The following is a 20,174-nucleotide window of genomic DNA, read 5'->3' on the forward strand; positions in this document are numbered from 1 at the left end:
CCCCTTTTCTTTAAGAGTGAGGTATAACGGGGAAGTTCATAGACATTGCTTTGAGGTTGTGAAGGTATTTCAAGACAATGGTCTCGAAAGGGGGGCCACTAAATTGTTGAATTTACTCCTCTTGTAGGGATGAGTGGGGGTTGGGGGAAGACTGAGCTATGCAGTTGCAAGTAACCTATTGCTGAGTTTTCTTGCAAGGAAAAAAGTGGACCAGTTATGGAGTGTCCTTATTTGCAAATTGCTGCACCCCATTTAGTTGCTAAAGCATTTTGCTTCACATGTTCATTTATAAGCATCAAGTCCAGTAGGTAAAGGATTCAGTCACTGCAACCATCAGCAGAATTTTAATGAGAAAAATGTTTACTGGGCCTCCACCAAACATCATATTCTACTAAAACTTTTTCTCATATCATCACCTGAAGTTTTAGCTTCACTTTAAATGTGAAGAATCTTAAAGTTAACTTATAAAAAATCTCCTGGCATACTGTACATTATTGAGATTATTAAACCAAAAATCTTTGATTAAAAAGTCAGTTTACATATGTATACATATAGTGTATAACCCACATCATAATTATTTTCATTTAGAAAATATGCACAATATAAACCACTTCCATGCAATATAATCAATTCTTATTTAAAACATAGTATAAAAAAAGACACATCCAACTACAACACAGCAGTCCTAACTCTTTGCACATAAAATGTATCGTTTTCACTGAAAGTGTTGTATGAATAAAGTACAGTATAACAAAAATATCAGATTTAAATCTGTTTGTTTACTACAGTACCCAAAGATGCAAATTGTTGCCATGGTTTAATATGACAATAGCAAGCTTAACATTGTATTACCATAGTGTCTGTAACTAATGTCCCATTATTAGTCTGTCAGCTTGTGTTCTGTGGACCTTCCAAGTTATGAGGACTGTATTTATAAAATGCTTCTATCTAGTGCATCAAAGTATGTTGCTTAGAGTTAAAAAAAATCTATAGAAAAAGTTCTTTTTCTGTACAAACAATTAATGCTGTATTACCCACAAAAAACCCTGAAATTTTGAAAAGATCTTGTGAGGTTTAATATGTTCCCTTCCCTGCTATGCATTGGAAGGAGGCCATTTAAATAATGCCTCACTTATATTTCAGTGGTAGTACACAAACTCTTGCCGTGGCACCCAGGAAACAGGTGCGTCAGGAAAGCACAGCAGCGAGGGTCAAAATGTGAAACAATATGGAACTTTCTATATTTAAGTACATGAATGCACTGTTTGATAGAAGCAGCATGAAAAGAAGCACCCATGAGAGAACTTATTTTGTGATGGGACACTTTCTAGGTTGGTGGAGGTCCATTGGTATATCTCAGCATGGGATAGAAAGAGCGGGCAAAATTGTTCACTTGTGTGCAGCTGTAATCTTCCTCTGAGGATGGGATCATGCAGGCCAGAAGCAGAAGCAAAAGGAAGAGGAACTGCAGGGGTAAAGCTGCTCTTAATACACGATAAAAGAAGGACTGGGGGCTGGAAACTGCTTGAGTGGTTTCAGGCTGATTTTCCATTCTGTAAATAAAGGATATCAGATATTTGGTAGGGGGAAATGTTAAAAACAAGGTAACTAGAATGTTGCGCGCACACGCACTGTCATGCATGCCTTCTGTTTTTGCACCATTACATTAACCCTCTCCTCCCCCCTTTAAGAAAGGCAGCCTTCACTTAGTGAAACAGAGACTGTTTTAGATGTGAAATGCACTTAAATCTTGTTTAAAAAAGAGGAAGAATGTCTATTAGGCATTAAAACTAATAACAGAGTCTAATATGTAAAGAAAAGCCTCCCAAAATTGTAATGTAATTATTTAGCCTTTAGGGCAGGGGTGGGCAAACTGCGGCCTGCAGCCCACATGCCAGCTGATTTAATCCTGCCCTCAAGCTCCTGCAGGGGAGCAGGGTCTGGGGTTGCTCCATGTCCCCCTCCGGTTTCAACATTTAGAGTCAGCTCCTGTTGGCAGGGAACTGTGGCCTATGGGAGCTGCGGGGGCAACACCTATGGACGGGGCAGCGTGCAGAGCCGTCTGGCTGCACCTCCGACAAGGAGCAACATGTCGCTGCTTCCAGGAGCTGCACGAGGTAAGCCCCAACCGCCTGCCCCAGCCCTGATCCTGCACCCCAAACCCCTCATCCCCAGCTGGAGCCCTCAGCCTCCTGCCACAGCCTAGAGCCCCCTCCTGAACCCTGAACTCCTCATTTCTGGCCCGACCCCAGAGCCCTCACTCCCTCCTGAACCCCAATTTTGTGAGCATTCATGGCCTGCCATACAATTTCTATACCTAAATGTGGCCCTCAGGCCAAAAAGTTTGCCCACCCCTAGTTTAGCAACAACCTTAATAGGTTAAGGTAACAGCTGCATTTTGCATAGGGTTATTGGAGTCAGTTTTTTTTAAATGATACCTTAGTTTTCAAGAGCCTAATGTATCTGCATGGGTTTTCTCTCTGATAGAAGGCTAGGCCTCACATTGTGAAATTTCCTCACTCTGTAATGCATCTTTAACCCATTTACCCTTATCCTACCACCCACACTAGGCTGCAGGGGTGGAGCTGTAATCCCTGTAGGTGCATGGGGTGTGAGAATATGCCATCGCCTCAGGAATAAGAGAAGAAAAATTAATGCTGCAGCTCCTTGCCTCTGCCAGTTGTAAAGGGGCCAACCTCCAAAAGGGCACACTGGGGAAAAATACCCATAAAAGTGCAACACTACAATGAAACAGGGTTTGTAAGGGCTAAGCAGACACACTGCGTACCACCACTGTATCCTCATGTTGGTATCTGGGGCAAATAGTGAAGTCAGCCATGAATCCAGATACATTGCCTCCATAATGTGTACAGACCCATTAGGAGCAGAAGCTCCCCCCATTTGTTTGCCATTGGGTAGTACAGTACACTGGCACCAAGCCATCAGCCTTGCCTACTCTCTATTTTAAAACATACTCTTACATTTCTACCAAAAATAATGTGCTACCTGACACTGTTGCTCTTGCCTTCTGAAGTTCTCCTTACACCAACCTGTTAAGATAAACATTTATTATTACCCAGCTCTAGGACATTAAAATATAAACTGTCATAACTAAAATGAGCATGTTTCAAGAGGTTTCAGGCTAAAGAACAGATTCAATTCAAGGGGAGGTGGGGTGAAAAGACAGCAAAAATCTTAGAAAATAGGCATTTCATTAAAAAAAAGTTCTTGCCGTTTCCTGTAGGCTGGATTTCACTACTACTGGATGATAACCTCCAGAATCCAAGTCATCTGCTGCTGTCAGAAATGCACTGATGTCCTAAAAAACAAACCACACACCCCTAAATGTGTATACATAAAGCATCAACATGAAAACTGCAAAATGTTGGATAATTTTTTTAAGATGTCCCTATACACGTGTATATATGGATGGCAGCCAGCTTATGAACAACAAACCGTTCCAGTGCTAAGCACCCATGGCTTAGGATACTTGTTTTACCCTGTGCAGTTGTGAGAAACAGCTTTGGAAGGAACAGAAAGCATGAGAGGCAGATATATGTTGATATATTAGCTTGAAAATATGTCAATTCATGTCAACATGGTCTAATGCAAGCTCCCAGTGAGGCATAAGACAGGGTATATCTAATACTGATTGATGAACATACAACATGTAGGGTTTATGTACACGTACATGTATACACACACACATGTATTTTTTTATCCCAATAATTGCTCATATTTGATAAGGCAATAAGGAGCTCTAGATACATACAAGTTTTAAATCAACCTGATTTTCTTTAAGAGTTTCTACTCTTGACTATTTTATATTTTGGGCTGGTTTTGCAGCCCTGGTTCTTGTATCCTTTATTATCTTAGCACTTGTTAATAATCGAGTTTAAAAATCATACCCCTGACTCACCACATTTGCTTGTGAAGTTTTTAAGTCCTGTGAAACCTGTTCAAGAAGCTGTTTCAGTTTCTTTCCAATTACATGTATTTTCTCATTAGCTTCAATATAATCTTCTCCATCTGATTCTACCAGAAGGTAGGTGGAGATTTCCTGTAGAGCGTTTACTTGAAGCTGTTGTTCCAACAGCTCTTTCTCCAGTTGCTTAAAAAGGAAATAGTTTGAAATATAACAATCAGTATAACTACTTTCTCTAAAAGTATGGGAGGATTATAATTTCATAACAAGCTGAATTAATTTTATTTCTACAACAGTTCCAATGAACAATGCAGCATGACTGATGATCCAAATGGAACAATTCACAGAGGGTGATGCAGACTAGGATTTAGGTGTAATTGGTGGGTTTTGTGGGAAAGATTATTCATAACCTGATCATACTTCAACACAAACTGGTGCACATAATCCTGGATCTTAGAGGTACTGTTTGTAAATGGACTATGTACTCAAGAACATATTTAGCTTCAGCTAGATTTATTAGTCAACCAATTCATAAAACCACAAATCCATTTATGTATAAATGAAATATCCCCAAACTGTACCTGCTTCCTTTCAAACCACCATTTTTTAGAAATAACTATATTACTTTTTATTTCTGTGGAAATAACTTGCGTGTTATTCTCATACCTTGACTCAGTAACCAACACATTACATACCATTAATTCTTTTTGGCACTCCAGTATTGTATGGGGGTCAGCATTTTGATCAGTGAATTGTGCATTATGTCTTCGACTTTCAGCACTTGCTAGTCCCAAGAGTAGTTTCTGACTCAGTTCATGGAAATCCTGAAGAAACAAGTAAAGGCTTACAAGAATGTGTCCCTGGAGTATTGTAATAAAATCAACCAACCACTCTTGCTCTGTTATGCACAGTTGACCAAGTATTTTTACTTAGGTTTGTTGTAAATTGCAGGGTTACTCAAAATGATGACTAGTCATCCTTTGCTAAAACTACAGTTAACAGCTCAGACTAGTGGTCCCAACTCTATCAGCTCCTTCTGTGGCTTTAAGCAAGTGATTTAACTTCTCTTCTTCAATTGTGCCATGTCATCTATAAAACAAGGGAAATAAGCTAGAGCTACTTCTCAGGCCAGTTGTGTGGATTGCTTGTAAATTGCTTTAAACATGATAAGTCTTCAAATATGTTAAGGGCTGTTATAGGAAGGATGGTGATCAATTGTTCTCCACTGAAGGTAGGACAAGTAACCTGATTAATCTGCTGCAAGGGAGAATTAGGTTAAATATTAAAAAAAACCTGTCTAACTATAAGACCAGTTCAGTTCAGGGATAGGCTTCCAAAGGAGGTTGTGGAATCTCTCTCACTGACTAAGACTCTTAAGTTTACTTGGTTCTGCCTCACTGTGCGGAAGGGTGGGGGAGGAAAGGGAAGAGATTAGATGACCTCTCCAGTCCCTTCCAGCTCTACATTTCTAAGTTTCTATGAAAAACAGTGTAAGTGCTAATTACTATTAGTGTGGCTATGCTGTGCATAAAAAAGGGCACACATTCAAGAAATCTATAATCTGAGAAAAAATTCCAAGGAACTCCTGATATTCCTGCAACTGCCATACTGTATCCTCTGATCTACTTATCACTGATGCTCATTACAAATAAACTCTCATTCGAAGTGTTACAAGACAAATGTTTGCGCTATTTACCTGGCACTGCATTAGGGTTTGTTGTAAACCCCTTCTCCAGTTGTCCATTGAATGAGAGACCTTCTCCCAGCGCAAATTCACTTGTCGAACTCTGTTTTGAAGCTCTTTGGATTCAGTGCTATCTGTTTGCTGGAAGTCTTTGCTGCTCTGATTAACAGAGAACACTAAAGCCTTGTAGTTATCGAAGGCTTTAAGCATTTCCTGAAGAAAGAAGCAGATTAGAACCCTCAGTGAATTATCAATACCTTTTATTGTCCATTTAAAATAACCCTCCACAAACTAAGAAATCACAAATATTCCAGAGAGTGACTCGATCTGAAAAAGCGTTTTCCAGATATTTCTAGGGAAGACTTTTAAGGCAGAATTTCCCAGTTTCTTGAAGTTGAACACCCATTGGCAATTGCAGGAGCAATAAAGTAATTGCATAAGGTAGAATTCTGTAAGGACCTGGATGTTGAGCTTCTAATAGAATGTAGAAATTTTAATAGTATTTACAAGTTTTCAGGACCTTGATTTTACAGTTATTAAATGACTGGCACTGCCTGGACAGAACAAAGGTGATGGCAATGCATCCTGTCCCAAGAAGCTTATAGTCTAAATTATATATCCAAAAAAACCCCAAACCCACCTTCAGCAATATAGTGCCCCCTAACAGCAGGCTGAAATCAAGGGTCCAGCACTGCCTTACAGAGAGGAGTGGCAGCTAGAAATTGGAAGAATCTAGTAATTTCTTGCATCTCACCCATCCAAGTACAGACCTGGCTCAGCCCAGTTTAACTTTTAGATTTAAGAGGATCCTCAGGAATAGTGTAGCAACCTGCACTTCATGTTCTGGTGAATGCCAATTTTTATTGCGTCTCAAATTAAATATTGTTCTCTTTCCTAACCTAATGTTAACTGAGATAATGAATTTATTCTGCATATTTGATTAGTAAATCTTGATGTTCACCACAACAGAAGTCAATATCTGATAACTGAGGTATGATTCCACCTTTTGAAATAATCCATTAGAAGAACTACACAAAGTGTCCAGTTTCCGGGGCTAGCTGATCCCCTCAGTTTGCTGAGAGATGCATAATAGCCAGTGCAATTATCAGAGAAACAAGTCTTTTAAATAGTAATGACATTTTTAAAACCTCACTTCTCAGTATGTGATAACTTACTTTCAGTTTCTTTATTCTTTGTTCCATTGTATGCATAGTGGTTGCAGGCTTTGCTTTCTGTAATTCTTCCAGCTCTTCTTCAGTTTTATCCAGCCAAGCAGTAATATCACTGAGATCAGAGTTCAGTTGTTGCCATTGCTGCAAATTCTGTTTCATTCTAAGTTTATTTCTTAGGTCCTGAGCTTGTATGAGCTCCCATCTCTCAATAACACCTACAATGATATACCAAGAAATGTTTTAACACACCAAAAATGTGAATATTATTTAAAACAGAACAGAATATTATTTACAAACTATCAAGTTTAGCACTTCTAAAGAACCCATTCTGCAATCAGTTTCTAACCAGATATTCTCTTTCCTTGTGCGATGGGGCATATCAGTCCTGCACTGGGCTGGAGGAGGTTAATCCCATGCTTTGGTCCAAGGAAGCCAAGCCCCCTCACCCATCCTGGGCATGCCCCATAGTATAAGAGGGAGCAGCTCAGCTCAGTCTAGGCTGACCATTTGTTAATTGTGCTGCAGGCTTCTGCTGGGAGAGTGCTGGAGTCACCTGATGCCAACGCCAGCCAGGCTGGTGCCTCTACCAAACCCCAGCTGACTGCCAAGGCAACGATTGCTGAGGGATCCCCTGCCTTGGAAGAAGGGGTAGGAAACGACCCAGGGAAGGAGCGGTAGTGATGAGTGACTAAGACTGAGCAGCGAGGTATCAGTTCCCTCAGGTCCTGGGTTGGGAACTGCGTGAAGGGTAGGCCCGGGTCCCCCTACTCCATCTGACCTACCATGGACACCGCCGACATGCAGGGAGGTGAATTGGGCCATACAGCTCTGGGAAGAAAGGCGACTACTTAGACTTCAGCCAATAGGCCTTACTGTCCTGAACCCCAGGCCTGCCTTAGTGACTTGGGCTGCGGAGCCATATGTGCCCCATGACACCTTGTATAGAAATACCATAATAGTAAAATTATTATAATGTACTACTTGTACTCTGAAAGGTCAACTTGACAACCAGATATACAACCTATACAGGTTACATGACAATTATTTGGAAAATAGTAACACTACACAGGAATTTTTTCTACAGTAAAGGAGGAATACTTTATCGAGACAAAAATAAAGAAGAAATATAGAGAGGTAGAATGTAATTATCGACTGAATTTGGGAAAAACAACAACAGGATTAACAACCAAAGTAAATACAAGTGGCCAAGTTTTATGCATCATCTGAAAGAGGCATTTCTGGCAGTATAGTGCTACATAAAACCATGTTGGGGTATTGCTTTTGTGCTGACTAAGAAGAAAAAGTGCCAACCCACTCAATCACCAACATCACTTCCCATAGCACGTAGGCCGGCCTGCCTTGGAGATCTACCATCCACACAGTGACCTGGCTTGATGCTGGTCAGAGTGTGAGAACTGGTGCAGTCACAGCATAAAATAGTTGGTACAGCTGCAATTTACCACTGTCACTCTATTGGAGGTTTATAATTACGGTACACACCTGAACTTATGAAGGTCTTGGAAAACACCTGAGACCAGAAAACAGGGCCTTGTAAGGTTAAGGGAGCCCACTCAACTGTCTCTGTTCTTAGTATGGACCTGCTCTACAGTGAAAAATGTGGCAAACATTACCAAGCCTTGGTTAATCAAGAGCTTAGGTAAATGGCAGCTGTAATATACCATTATTGCCATAATGGTTGGAGTATAAGTTACTGAGAAAACAAGTTATAACAATCTTGTTTTAGTCAAAGTAACATACTTCTTGGCTTCAGTGAAGAATTTTCACAGTCTGATTATTCCCATTCATTTCAGTGAGTTTCTAGCGAATTCAAGGGATTTTTGAATTCACTTTTATCAGTAAGGAGACAAAAGTCAAGGACATGATGAGTCTGAAACTCTTGAGTAATAGATAAAATATTAGGGCTGAGAATTCAGCAATAAACACAGGTCAGACAATGTCAAGTGAGAAGAAGGCTTAGCAAAAAGCAAATGTTAGCAAAATCCATCCTTTCGAAGACCAGTGGTTACATCTGTTCTCAATGTAAGTGCATTGTCATGTCTTTGCTTTGTTAACTTGAGTCACATAATAAACCATTTCATAATAGCCATTATTCATTTCTTTACTTTGTTTATCTTTACCTGTACCTGATAGCTCCTCTGCAGCTGCAATGCTCACAAGCCCCTGTTCATTTTGGGGCTCTTCATCACTCAATATAGCGGATACTTCTTTCACACTGTCCGTGCTCCCACTGCTTACAGACACTAGCGGTTTAACCTAGAATTATTTCACAGGTTTATTAAACTCACAGACTGTGTATGCCCGTGAACCTTCAAGTTGCATGCACATTCGTATAAAAGGTGCTAGGGTGTAGTTTTTTAAAGTTACACTTAATAAAGGTGCAGCAGGCGAACGCCATCTCTATGCAACAGCATTTTATGTATACTAGGTAAATATGCAAACAGTTACTGGTAGAAATACAATAATGACACTTAATCTGGTGAGAGCTTCAGATCCTCAAAGGTGTTTAGGCTCGTAACTTCCAGTGATTTCAGTGGAAGTTTAGGAGCTTATATACCTTTGAAAATCTGGGCCCTAGTAATTTATTGATAGAAATTAGCTGATTCTGAACCACTGTATAAAATCTAGTATCAATGGCATTTCCATTCACTCCATTAGATACTGAGACTTGGCAAGAGCTACTATAAGAAAGAATATGGAGCTGGACTAACAACAAGCAACTCTAACAATAACCATTTTAGCCTGGCCCCAGTGCTACCTCATTCCCACGAGAACTCGAGTATTGATGGCTATGGCCCAATCCCCCGAGACAGTTTGCTGGCAGACGGGGACAATAAGCAATCCAAAGGGAGATGAAGGTAGAGCTGCTGCTAGTTTCACTACTGCTGGAAACCAACCACTAAGAATGAGCTCTCTTCTGGCTTCCCTACTGCCTTAGGCACAGTCACCCTGGCAATTCCCTCTTTGCCATCAGGGCAGCTCTTTGAATGACCAGAAATGGGAAGAGTAACAGGCTGTGTCTAGGCAGACCCCTTCTCCTCTTCCAGCCTGCATGCTGGGAAAGGATACTTTGAACCTAGAGTTTCTAGGATTCTCCTGGAATCTCCAGGAATTAATTAATCATTAATTGCTTAGAACTAGTGTTCACAGATCTGGAACTCACATAGCCTGGCTTATATGGGGTACTTGTCTCTGGGCTGCCAGACCGCACATTTCTCACCATCTTTGCCTGGTGGTACTGATGTTTTCTGCAGGCTGGGCTATCCGGGGAATGCCATGTAGGAGCTTCTGAAATGGATTTTCCTGCCACATAAAAAATTAAATTAGAAAACCCTGAATCTGAGCCCCTCAACTCTGTAGTGAAGCATTTACTTTTTAAATAAATTAAGAAGTGTTCCGAAGAAAATGGCACCAAGTGATGGCATCAAAATGACAGTTCTGCAGCTTTCCTTGCAAAGCATGCACATTTGCAAAATGTCAACAGTAATCCAGAAGGTAATGAAATGACAGCCATGCAGTTACGGGACATTTTATTTTCTTCTGAAAATGCTTGGCTGCAGTATGATTTAAAACAAAAGAAAAGTTTGCACCGTAGTTTTGGGAAGATCCTATTCCCATGATACTATCATTTTGCTGCAATGCATAACAAGTTAGTCAAGAATAGACCTGTCCTGACTGGAAGAGAATAGTGAATGCTCATTTGGGATTTAACGGATGGCATGCCCAAGGCTCTGTCACACACAATGCAAAATGATAAGCGATAGTTAAAGTGCTGCTTTTACTTGCAAAACTAAACTACTGTCTCAGTAAACAGGTGATTACAATCAACGAAGGAAAAAAACAATACCCAGACCAAACCACCATGAAGAGCTGAAAGATTTTGGATCAATATAATGAAATGCACATTAACCATCTCTGCATCTGACAGGAAAATTCTAAATGACATGTTCTTGACTGTTTTGTAATGTACATGTGTTTCTACTGCAGCGTAAAAACACCATGACACAATGGCACATGGTGTCCACACAAGGCAGGAAATCAGACGTTACATATGAAACAGGTTTAGGAGTATAGCGTGCGCCACAGGGAGATTGCCATGTTCAGACACATGCATTAGCAGGTGCCTACCAGAAGATGCTTTCAAAGTTTTTGTGGTCATTTTAAGATATGCCTCAGGATTTTCAGTGATTTCTACATCTGAAAGAGAATAACGTCATTTTCCTCACTGGACAAATATTCAATATTTACTGAATATTAAATAGAAACATCTGAAATATTGACTGACTGAAAGGAAAAACTTCATTACTATTTTCATCAGATATTTTTAGAAAACAAAGAATTGGGGGGGCATTCAAAACTTTGTTTGGTTTAGACAAAACTGTCCTTTTTGTCCAGACAATATGATGAAGAGTTAAATAACTCTCACATTTTTGTACCATTACAAATTAAAAGACCCCAGAACAAACAAACAGGTGCCACTTTAGGGGTTCTGGAGGTGGCTATACTGAAACAAAAATGTCTGGGATCATTGGCTCTTACCTGAGAGAGCACTGTAGTATGTTCCTTCTTCTTCATCCTCATGAGAGGAATTGCCCCCTACATCACCTGTGTGATCCCATTCAAGTGGGATGGAGTCAACACTGACAGGGGTCTCACAGCCTGACCTTTCATGAGCTGGTGCAGGGGACACAAGATGGCAAAGGGACTGCTGAGACGAAGGCACCTCATTTATTGCCTTCTTATGCCAGGGATCATTTTGCATTTCTCTTGAGTCTTCTGCATCTGTCTCATTTTCAGATGTATCTTTGTCATCTTCTATCCCCTAAAAATAATTGTTTTATATTGTGATGAATGAACATAGACCTAGGTCACTTAACAAGTGACACAGTAAGAAGTGGAGAAATACAGAAGATTATTTTTTGTGGCAGGCAGACATCAGCCTGTGATGGTCTGTCCCCACCGTATGTTCTGAAACTGATGGAAAGCCCAGAGAAGATCCTCACTTCTCTCCTCTTGCTTTTCTTTGGCAGCCACAACTTCTACCTCAGCACAGTACTTAGCCCTCCTCCCCATAGCACCACTGAGATGCCTCCCTTCTGCAAACAAGAATGGGTAGCCAGTTGCAGTGTGGCACCATCAGGTGGGCAATGGGGAGCATTACTCCGCTAATTAAGTTCTTTTTAATACATGGTATTTCTTTTTGAGCCAAAACACACCAAGCATTGGCTAATAGCTCACAGTGACAAGTAAAGACTGGCATTAGTCCCCCAAGTGAAAGTAAAGAACAAACCAGGGACACAAATAAATCTATTGTGATTATCCAAAAGAAAATGTTGATGGAATGTTATGGAAGCTAATAAAGGGAATAAAAACTGGTACAAAAATCTGCATGGAACATTTTCAAGCCGTTTACCATTATTGACTAATTAAGCCCCACAACATCCCTGTGAGTGGTCTTGTCTCTTGGCAAATGGTCGGGGTGCAGGCTCTGGGGTGCTCTTATCTCAAGCACCTCCCAGAAGCAGTGAGATGTCCCCTCCTCCAGCTCCTATGCGGAGGTGCAGCCAGGTGGCTCTGCACGCTGCCCCGTCCACAGGCACCACCCCTGCAGCTCCCATTGGCTGTAGTTCCTGGCCAATGGGAGCTGTGGGGGTGGCACTTTGGGGGGCAGCATGCAGAGCCCCCTGGCTGCCCCTATGCATAGGAGCTGGAAGGGGGACATACTGCTGCTTCTGGGGGCCGCGCAGAGCAAGGCAAGTCCCCGACCCCACTCCCCGGCTGAAGCGGGGCAAACTCCAGAACCTGCTCCCCAGCGGGAGCTCGAGGGCCAGATTAAAACATCTGGAGGGCTGAATATGGCCCCGGGCTGTAGTTTACCCACCCCTGCATTAAGACCATGCTGCTACTCAGCTACTGCTACACGAGTATTTCATTTTCATACCAACACTCTGCTAAAGCATCAAGACCATACTTATCCCTTACAGGATGCTTGGAAGTCAGTCTTTGGTGGAATCGAGAGACTCGCCCAAACACTTCCTGACAGTATCTATGCAGTTCCTCCAACTCATCTTCAATCAGGATAGCATCCAAAGGCTCACTCTTCTGAATCAGCTGCTCTCCAAAAACTATTAGCTGATCGATCTTATTGGTGTTTAGGGTTATTTCCTGTTGGAAACCCTATATTGAACATACATAAGAAATGGTTACTTAAGCAATGTTTCTTTCTTGCCTGTGCTTGAGGCTGTCCTTCTGTTCTAGTATTGTAAGGTGAAAGGAATCTGAACACTGGCACAATCATCTATCTTCTTTTGGCAGATAGCTTTCTATCCACCATCTGTAAAGGTTTGGTTTTTGTTTTGCTAGTAAAAGTTGTGTGAGTGAATTTAATGTGTGAATTTAGGTGCTGATTGAAATTAGCACAAAGTGAAGTGCTCCATCCATACAACAGGAATAGCACAGGCAATAGCAATTCAAACTTGCCCACACTATCCAGTTGATGTACCGCAAACGTGTGAAAAGGTAGGCTATTCCTCATGCCTATGCAAAGTCTTCCAGTAAGCACCCCAGTACCAATGACTGTATTTGTGATGTAGGGACCGAGCCACTAAACCCTTTGCTATTGAAATAGATGGCAAAAACTTCTGGTCATCGTTAGCTTAAACAAGTGACCTATAGGTAACTTGAACCATCAAGTCCCCCTTACCACTAAGTCACCTTTTGAACTTTGCACAGAATAAAACTGAATCTGTGCGGTGGAACAAGAATGTGTTATGGGGGAAAGGGCAGAAGAGTACTGCTGAAAGGAATATCAATTTAATTATTCATGTAGCAAAGAATTAATATCTTCCTGAAGGAATGTCACAAAAGCTAGTATACATGTGCATGATTCCTGTGGCACCTTATAGACTAACAGACGTTTTGAGCATGAGCTTTCGTGGGTGAATACCCACTTCTTCAGATGCAACCCACGAAAGCTCATGCTCCAAAACGTCTGTTAGTCTATAAGGTGCCACAGGATTCTTTGCTGCTTTTACAGATCCAGACTAACACGGCTACCCCTCTGATACATGTGCATGATTGAAATTTTCAAAGAATACACCTCCCAAATATGCTACGTTATATTAAAAATCCTCATGGGAGATGATAATAATATTACAGAACTGGACCTATCTTCAAGTTGGCTAACATTCTAAATTTTGATTTTAAGTATATTGCTGTTTAGCGATTGCTGTTTATGTTTACCCAGATTTAAGCTATCTTTCATGTTTAATATAACTGTCATTGACACTATGTTGTAAGGGGGAATGGAAAGATACAACTGACGACTCTGAATACTGAACTTACATTTTAGAGCAAGTATTTTTTATGTTGAATTGTACAATTTTTTTTTAAAGTTTACTGATCCTATAACAAATATGATCTGATGGACATAATGTATGTTGTTATGAAATTAACCCATAGATAACTGGCAGGCATTGTCAAGAGACTACAGACTGACATTATCATCTTTGTTCTGTAAAACAACTATTCTGAATGATACATACGTTTAATTGCCGCATTTTGTCATCAAAGTTACTCTCTGAGAAGTGTTCCACATTTGTCAGCTGAAGGTCCATTTCTGTGAGCCACACAAGAATGCTTTCCCTTGTTCCCTCAAAATCATCTCTCTGGTTGGTGAAATACTGAATAAGAAAATGGCAGCTGTACTTTATTAGTTTAGTTACTGAATAAAGATGGTCATAGGAGCATTTTAAAACGCATTTTCTTTCAGAATTGCTGTTCATTTTAAACAGACGTGTCTAAGGCCTTGTCTACACACCAGAGATAGTTTAAGTTGGGTATACTTAAAGCAGTACAACCCCCGCTACCATGGAAACTCTTATCCTGATATAAAGGTGTTTATGCCACACAGGAAGAGGAACAAGGTGTATGAGTATAAAGCACCTTTATACCAGTATAACTACACCCACACTAGGGGGGGGTGTCCTGATATAACTATACTGGGAAGAAAAAAAAAAAAGAAATCCACACCCTAACCCACATAGTTCTACCACTACAAAAAACATGTTTAGACCAGGCCTTAGTTGTTTTTGCTGCTCTAACTTTAGCAGCTAGTTTAGATAAAGGAAAAAAGTGCCATCTCTAATTAAAATTAGATCATCAAAATTAGCAAAATGATTAATTAGCTGGACTGTGGAAATACTCTCAAGTGTAATTATCATGCCATTTGGCGTTAAAGCCATTTGTACAAATTTGTTCTACTTCCTGCTGTCTCCCACCCGGGTGGATATCAGAAGAGGAGCTTTCTCCATCACAGCTTGCTAAACAGCTCCCAAACAATAAATACACTGAAAAGAGATTAGGTAAAAGAATACAAATGACACCTAACTGCAGGTTTGCTCCCTTTGCTTGGTTACAGTCAGGTCTGCTGGTTTGGGGGGATTTATTTTTCTTCCCACTGCTTGCTGGGAACTTACTATATCATAAACTGGGCTGTGACTAGCTTTTCCAGGCCACAGCACAGGTATTTGAGCCCTGAAGTCAGTTTAATCAGCCCAGAGGGGATTACCTAAGTATTACAATGAGCCCCTTGGTGTCCTGATACTCTTTTGCTGCTCCCCTCCACTGAGGTCTGGCCGAAGAAAGGGGTGTGGCCAGTATGCCCCTTCACCATACCTTGCACATTTTCAACCCTTTGGGCCTGTCGCAAACCAGCCTAAATTACAACAGCTTTGTACAACACTACACCAGGATCTAGGGAGAGAACTTTAAGCTTCTTTTGCATCCCAGCCCCACTCTCTGCAATTCAGATGAACCTCAGAATGTTGCCCTCTAAATTCAGAAAGGCACAGAGTTATATTCAGTCTTGGAACGGATAGGTGCAATTCCAATTAAGTTAGCACTGAAGTAAGTAGGTGCATCTCTGCTGAAGTTATCCCAATATTAGGTGTGAGGGAGTTCAAAGCAAAAAGGGATGTGGTTAAGATAGGGAGGTGTATTCTGTGTAAAATGTGCTTATGCTTTAGCCCATGAAAAGTCCTATTTATGATACAGCAGACCCCCAGCAAGCCTATATTTTGTGCAGCAGCCCCCAGAGCCTTGTTTAGCATCAGGATTGCCACTCAGGACTGGTTCATAGGGCAAATGAAGAAGTCAAAGTAAAGTCTGTCAAACTCTGGCAGAAGTTAAGCAGAGTGCATCATATACCATGAACACAGCCACAGAAGGATGCTGGGTCAGAGGAGAGGCAGAACAGGAGCAGTACTACCTGGGGGAGGGGTGAAAGACGTGCTCTCCAAAACATTGCCTATTACTCCCCTAGTCTTCACCTTCCAGCAGCGCTGGTTTATGCCAATCTATTTGTTAAGGACAAATGCCACCAAATGGTCTCCCAATGAGGTGCCCTCATACACTGATTGGTAACTTACACACCTTGCTGCATTCACTGCTGGTTGCACTTTACTGAAACAAACAAAAGGAAGCATTCCTTCAGACAACGCACAGTCAACCTGTGGCACTATTTGCCAGAGGATGTTGTGAAGGCCAAGACTAGGGTTCAAAAAAGAACTAGATAAGTTCATGGAGGATAGGTCCATCAATGGCTATTAGCCAAGATGGGCAGGGATGGTGTCCCTAGTCTCTGTTTGCCAGAAGCTGGGAATGGGCAACAGGGGATGGATCACTTGATGATTACCTGTTCTGTTCATTCCCTCTGGGGCACCTGGTATTGGTCATTGTTGGAAAACAGGATACTGGGCTAAATGGACCTTGGGTCTGACCCAGTATGGCCATTCTTATGTTCTTATGACTGCAGCACCCCAGTTTGAATTGACAGACTTTCTTGGGATAACTTTATCCATGTCTCCATATTTAGTTCTAGTTAAGAACAAAGGCCAGTTTCTTGTATCTGACTCCTGTGTCAAGCCCTTTCCTCCTGGCCCTGGTTGCAGGAGTGTCAGAGGTGGGGTAGGGTGTGCCAGGAGCACAGCTGTCCCTCGGGAACCACTGCCACCTTGGGTAGATTAGAACAGCCCCCCGGCTGCCCTAACCCTGTGCTGGAGCAAGAACACATCCACCCTGAAAATCAGGGAGCTATAACAGGCTGCCTGATGGCATCCCCTATCTTTGGTTGCACTAAGTGGAAATCCCGCACAGCAGAGAACCTGGGGCAAATGTTCAACCTTAGCTTGAGCTGTCTTTGATTTTGATGGTTTGTGTTCCAGCCTTATTGTTCCTTACATAAACTTTGGGTTTTGCATTTATAAATGCAAAATCTAACTGTGTAGATGATGAGCATTCTCATAACAACTTTGCACTTAGGTAGTGTTATTTCTATATGGGCCTCACAGTGCTTTTACACTAACCCTCACAACACCCTGCAATTACCTTCAGTCGTCTTAGAATGGCAGCAACCCGTTTCTGGAGATTGTCCCAGCGCTGGTTGCCTTCATGTACCATCTGTTTCAGCTTGCTGGCTGAATCTGTACGATTCTCCCGGGCAAGCCGCCTATATTGTTTATTGATTAGCTCCAGCTGAGTGAGTCGCTCATGAATTTGTCGTTGAAATGCCTGTAATGCAAATTTAGTAATCTTATTCCTTTGCGCTTTGTAGAAAGGATCGATAAAATACTGCAATCATGGAACAGAAAAATCAGATCCTCAAAATCAATCAAAACCCTGATGATGTTTTATCACCACAACCTGCCCTCATATGTGTGTTTACAGCTCCCACTGAAGTCACAGGACGTGAGAGGACATAAGCAATTTGTCCTACTTACAGAATTTAGTCTATTACAGTTTCTTGTCCAATTGGAAATAAATGATCACATCCAAAACACATGTAGTATATAATATCTTGCAATCTCTTAGACTTTTATAAGCAAAACAAACAGCTGAGTTACACGATCAAATAAAATGTAGCTTTTAATAATCTACTATTAAGGACTGTTTAGAGGATTATCAACTGCTTGGAGAAAGTGTGTCTAAAAGCAGTTCAAACACTGGCCCCAGGAACTAATACAAGGGCACAGTCTATTTGTTAGAGCCAGAGCCAATGCTAGGCATAAGTAGAGTAAGCAATTGCTTAGAGCCCCAAGCTGCTCAAGGGAGCCCCTATTAATTATTAGCATGTGTTGGGCCCCCTCAAAATATTCTTGCTTAGGTCCCTCCAATGGGCTAGTACCACTTCTGACTGGAGCAAATAAGTATCAGGAATGTTGGGTTCTGTTCCCAGCTCTGTCACTGCCTAATGCTGGGGAAGTTATTTAACCTCTCTGTCCCTCCGTTTGCCAATCTGAAAGATGGGTTTAAGCATATTCCCATATCCCGGAAAGGAGCTGTGAAGCCTGTAAAGAGCTTTCAAGATGCTCAGATGAAAGGTGCTTTATATGTGCAAGCATTAGTATTCTCAATAAGCAGACATGGTGTTTGTGAAACATCAATAGCTGAAATGAAAAGTGTTCACCTCAAACTTCTTCAGCTCCTCTTTGGCATTTGTGTATAAAACTTCGGAAGAGTTGGGATAAGCTGCTGTCCTTTCGGCCGATTTCAACCAGTCTTCAAAGCGAGAATAGTCATCCAAAAATTTCTGCCACAGACGCCAGGTTTCCTCAATTCTGAGTTGGGGAGTGAGAGGGAAGAAAGGCTCTGCTTTATCACAAGCTTGCCAATCATTTCTCAACAATTTTTGCTTTTCTCTTCAAAATTTGGTTCATGTAGAATGCAACAAAATTACCTGAAATATTACACAGTTACATACACATCTTAGAAGTGTCAGAAAAGGACTCACTTCATTCGCCTCTCCATAGACATGGAACAAATGTTTCTCCACCGTCTGTCCAGACTCCTGGTAGTCTGCTGGATGGAGTCACATTCCGTCTCATTAGCGCAAGCATCTGAATCGCTCAGCAACTTTTCACAGATATTAAACACAGATTCTACCCCTTCACTGTGCTGCTCAATGTCGCGTTGCAGATCCTGTGATTAGGAAATAAAAAGAGTTTAATTAACAAGCAATTAAACAAATACATTCCCTTGTAATAGACTGTAACAGACAGAGAAGGGTGATCGCCAGCTCAGTAAATGCAATTTTAGTTTTAATGAAAGGACTTCCAGAATGTGTTGAACAAATAACAAACTGAAAGAAGAGATGAAAGTGTTGTCATGAGAAAGTGCATTCTTCCCCATTTCATTTCTCAATGAAAGTCCAGTATCTTCATTAATAATTTGGACAAGTATAATACACATTCAAAATCTAAACCACACAGTCTACATTGTAAAAATGTAAAGACAAATGTATTTGTTTTTACAATATCAGCATCTCCTTCTTGGTTTATTCCACTATAAACTATAGCGGTGAATACACAGGATAATTCATAACCTCAGAGAATGCAAAAGTACAATTCATATGACTCTGGTAATATCATAAACTGCAGAAGAGTGGCACACACCAAAGAGTCACATCTGCAATTTTTCAGTTTCTCCCTCTGGGATCATCTACTCCATGGTATCATTTAAAAATGCAAAGCAAAGTTCTCTTGTTCAAGCTGCACTATGTATTTCTTCTCCAGAGTCTGTACTTCCATTGTATATGTGGAACTTATCTCATATGTGCAACTCCTATTGAGACCAATACAATAAATGCAGAATGTGCAATAGAAATCCAAAGTGCAGGGTCAGATAAGAAAACATCATCTGAAATGCTACTAAAAAGCCACCCCATGCAACCTCAGGGACTTGGGAAATACCATTTAATATTAATCACGTTTACATTTTTATGACCTCTTTCTGGCTTCACTACTGAAGATTCAATGCCTCTGCTGGAACTTTATTGCCAGACAAGCAAACAATGTCAATGGGAAATCTCATTAAATGGTAATGCCAATTCCACCAGCACTCCTGAATGAGAAATCCAGGGCTGGTTTTGTTCTTGATTTTACAGCCCAGGGAGAACCCACAGGAAGAGAGAAGAACACAAGGACTTAAAGGAAGATGCTCTCAGGAATTAATAGAAGACGAGCAGTTTAACTTTAAAATGTTAGCGCAAAAGGACCAAAACCCCACTGGCTGATCTAAGCGAGAGCAGCTTGTGTACCTGAAAGCAGAACTAGGCCATAAATGACCAAAGTTAAAGTATATAGAGTATTTTACATAAAAAGAAATATCCTTGGAGTTAATGAAAAGCTGCTGCTATTGATAATGATTTATGACATCATCCGTACTACTCACAGAGGTTTCTTTCTGAGGCTCCTAGAACACCAACTAATGCCAGAGTTTTGTATGTATCTTGCTAAAATTCAAATCTGTCTAGTTTGTTATCTAACCACATAGAGAAGAATGTCAAATGTGACTTGAACTTTTTGGGCCAGACTCTGCC

The 20,174-nt window shown here is 41.0% G+C and overlaps 1 protein-coding gene across 1 annotated transcript in view; it reads right to left on the reverse strand.

Annotated features, from left to right (window-relative positions):
• Positions 1-316: 316 nt before the first annotated feature.
• Positions 317-20,174, reverse strand: part of SYNE2 (spectrin repeat containing nuclear envelope protein 2) — a 273,351-nt gene continuing 253,493 nt past the window's right edge. Inside the window, exons 101-116 of the mRNA XM_050952774.1 lie at positions 18,588-18,775; positions 18,264-18,414; positions 17,186-17,368; positions 14,344-14,481; positions 12,782-12,976; positions 11,339-11,621; positions 10,928-10,996; positions 9,963-10,102; positions 8,920-9,055; positions 6,785-6,996; positions 5,622-5,822; positions 4,621-4,749; positions 3,920-4,111; positions 3,233-3,319; positions 3,007-3,050; positions 317-1,553 (exon numbers count right to left, since the gene is read on the reverse strand). Of these exons, the coding sequence (XP_050808731.1) occupies positions 1,328-1,553; positions 3,007-3,050; positions 3,233-3,319; positions 3,920-4,111; positions 4,621-4,749; positions 5,622-5,822; positions 6,785-6,996; positions 8,920-9,055; positions 9,963-10,102; positions 10,928-10,996; positions 11,339-11,621; positions 12,782-12,976; positions 14,344-14,481; positions 17,186-17,368; positions 18,264-18,414; positions 18,588-18,775 (2,574 nt within the window). The 3' untranslated portion in view covers positions 317-1,327. The remainder of the gene's footprint in view (positions 1,554-3,006; positions 3,051-3,232; positions 3,320-3,919; positions 4,112-4,620; positions 4,750-5,621; positions 5,823-6,784; positions 6,997-8,919; positions 9,056-9,962; positions 10,103-10,927; positions 10,997-11,338; positions 11,622-12,781; positions 12,977-14,343; positions 14,482-17,185; positions 17,369-18,263; positions 18,415-18,587; positions 18,776-20,174) is intronic.

This window comes from Gopherus flavomarginatus, chromosome 5, assembly GCF_025201925.1.
Source record: "Gopherus flavomarginatus isolate rGopFla2 chromosome 5, rGopFla2.mat.asm, whole genome shotgun sequence".
In the NCBI taxonomy this organism is placed as follows: Eukaryota; Metazoa; Chordata; order Testudines; family Testudinidae; genus Gopherus; species Gopherus flavomarginatus.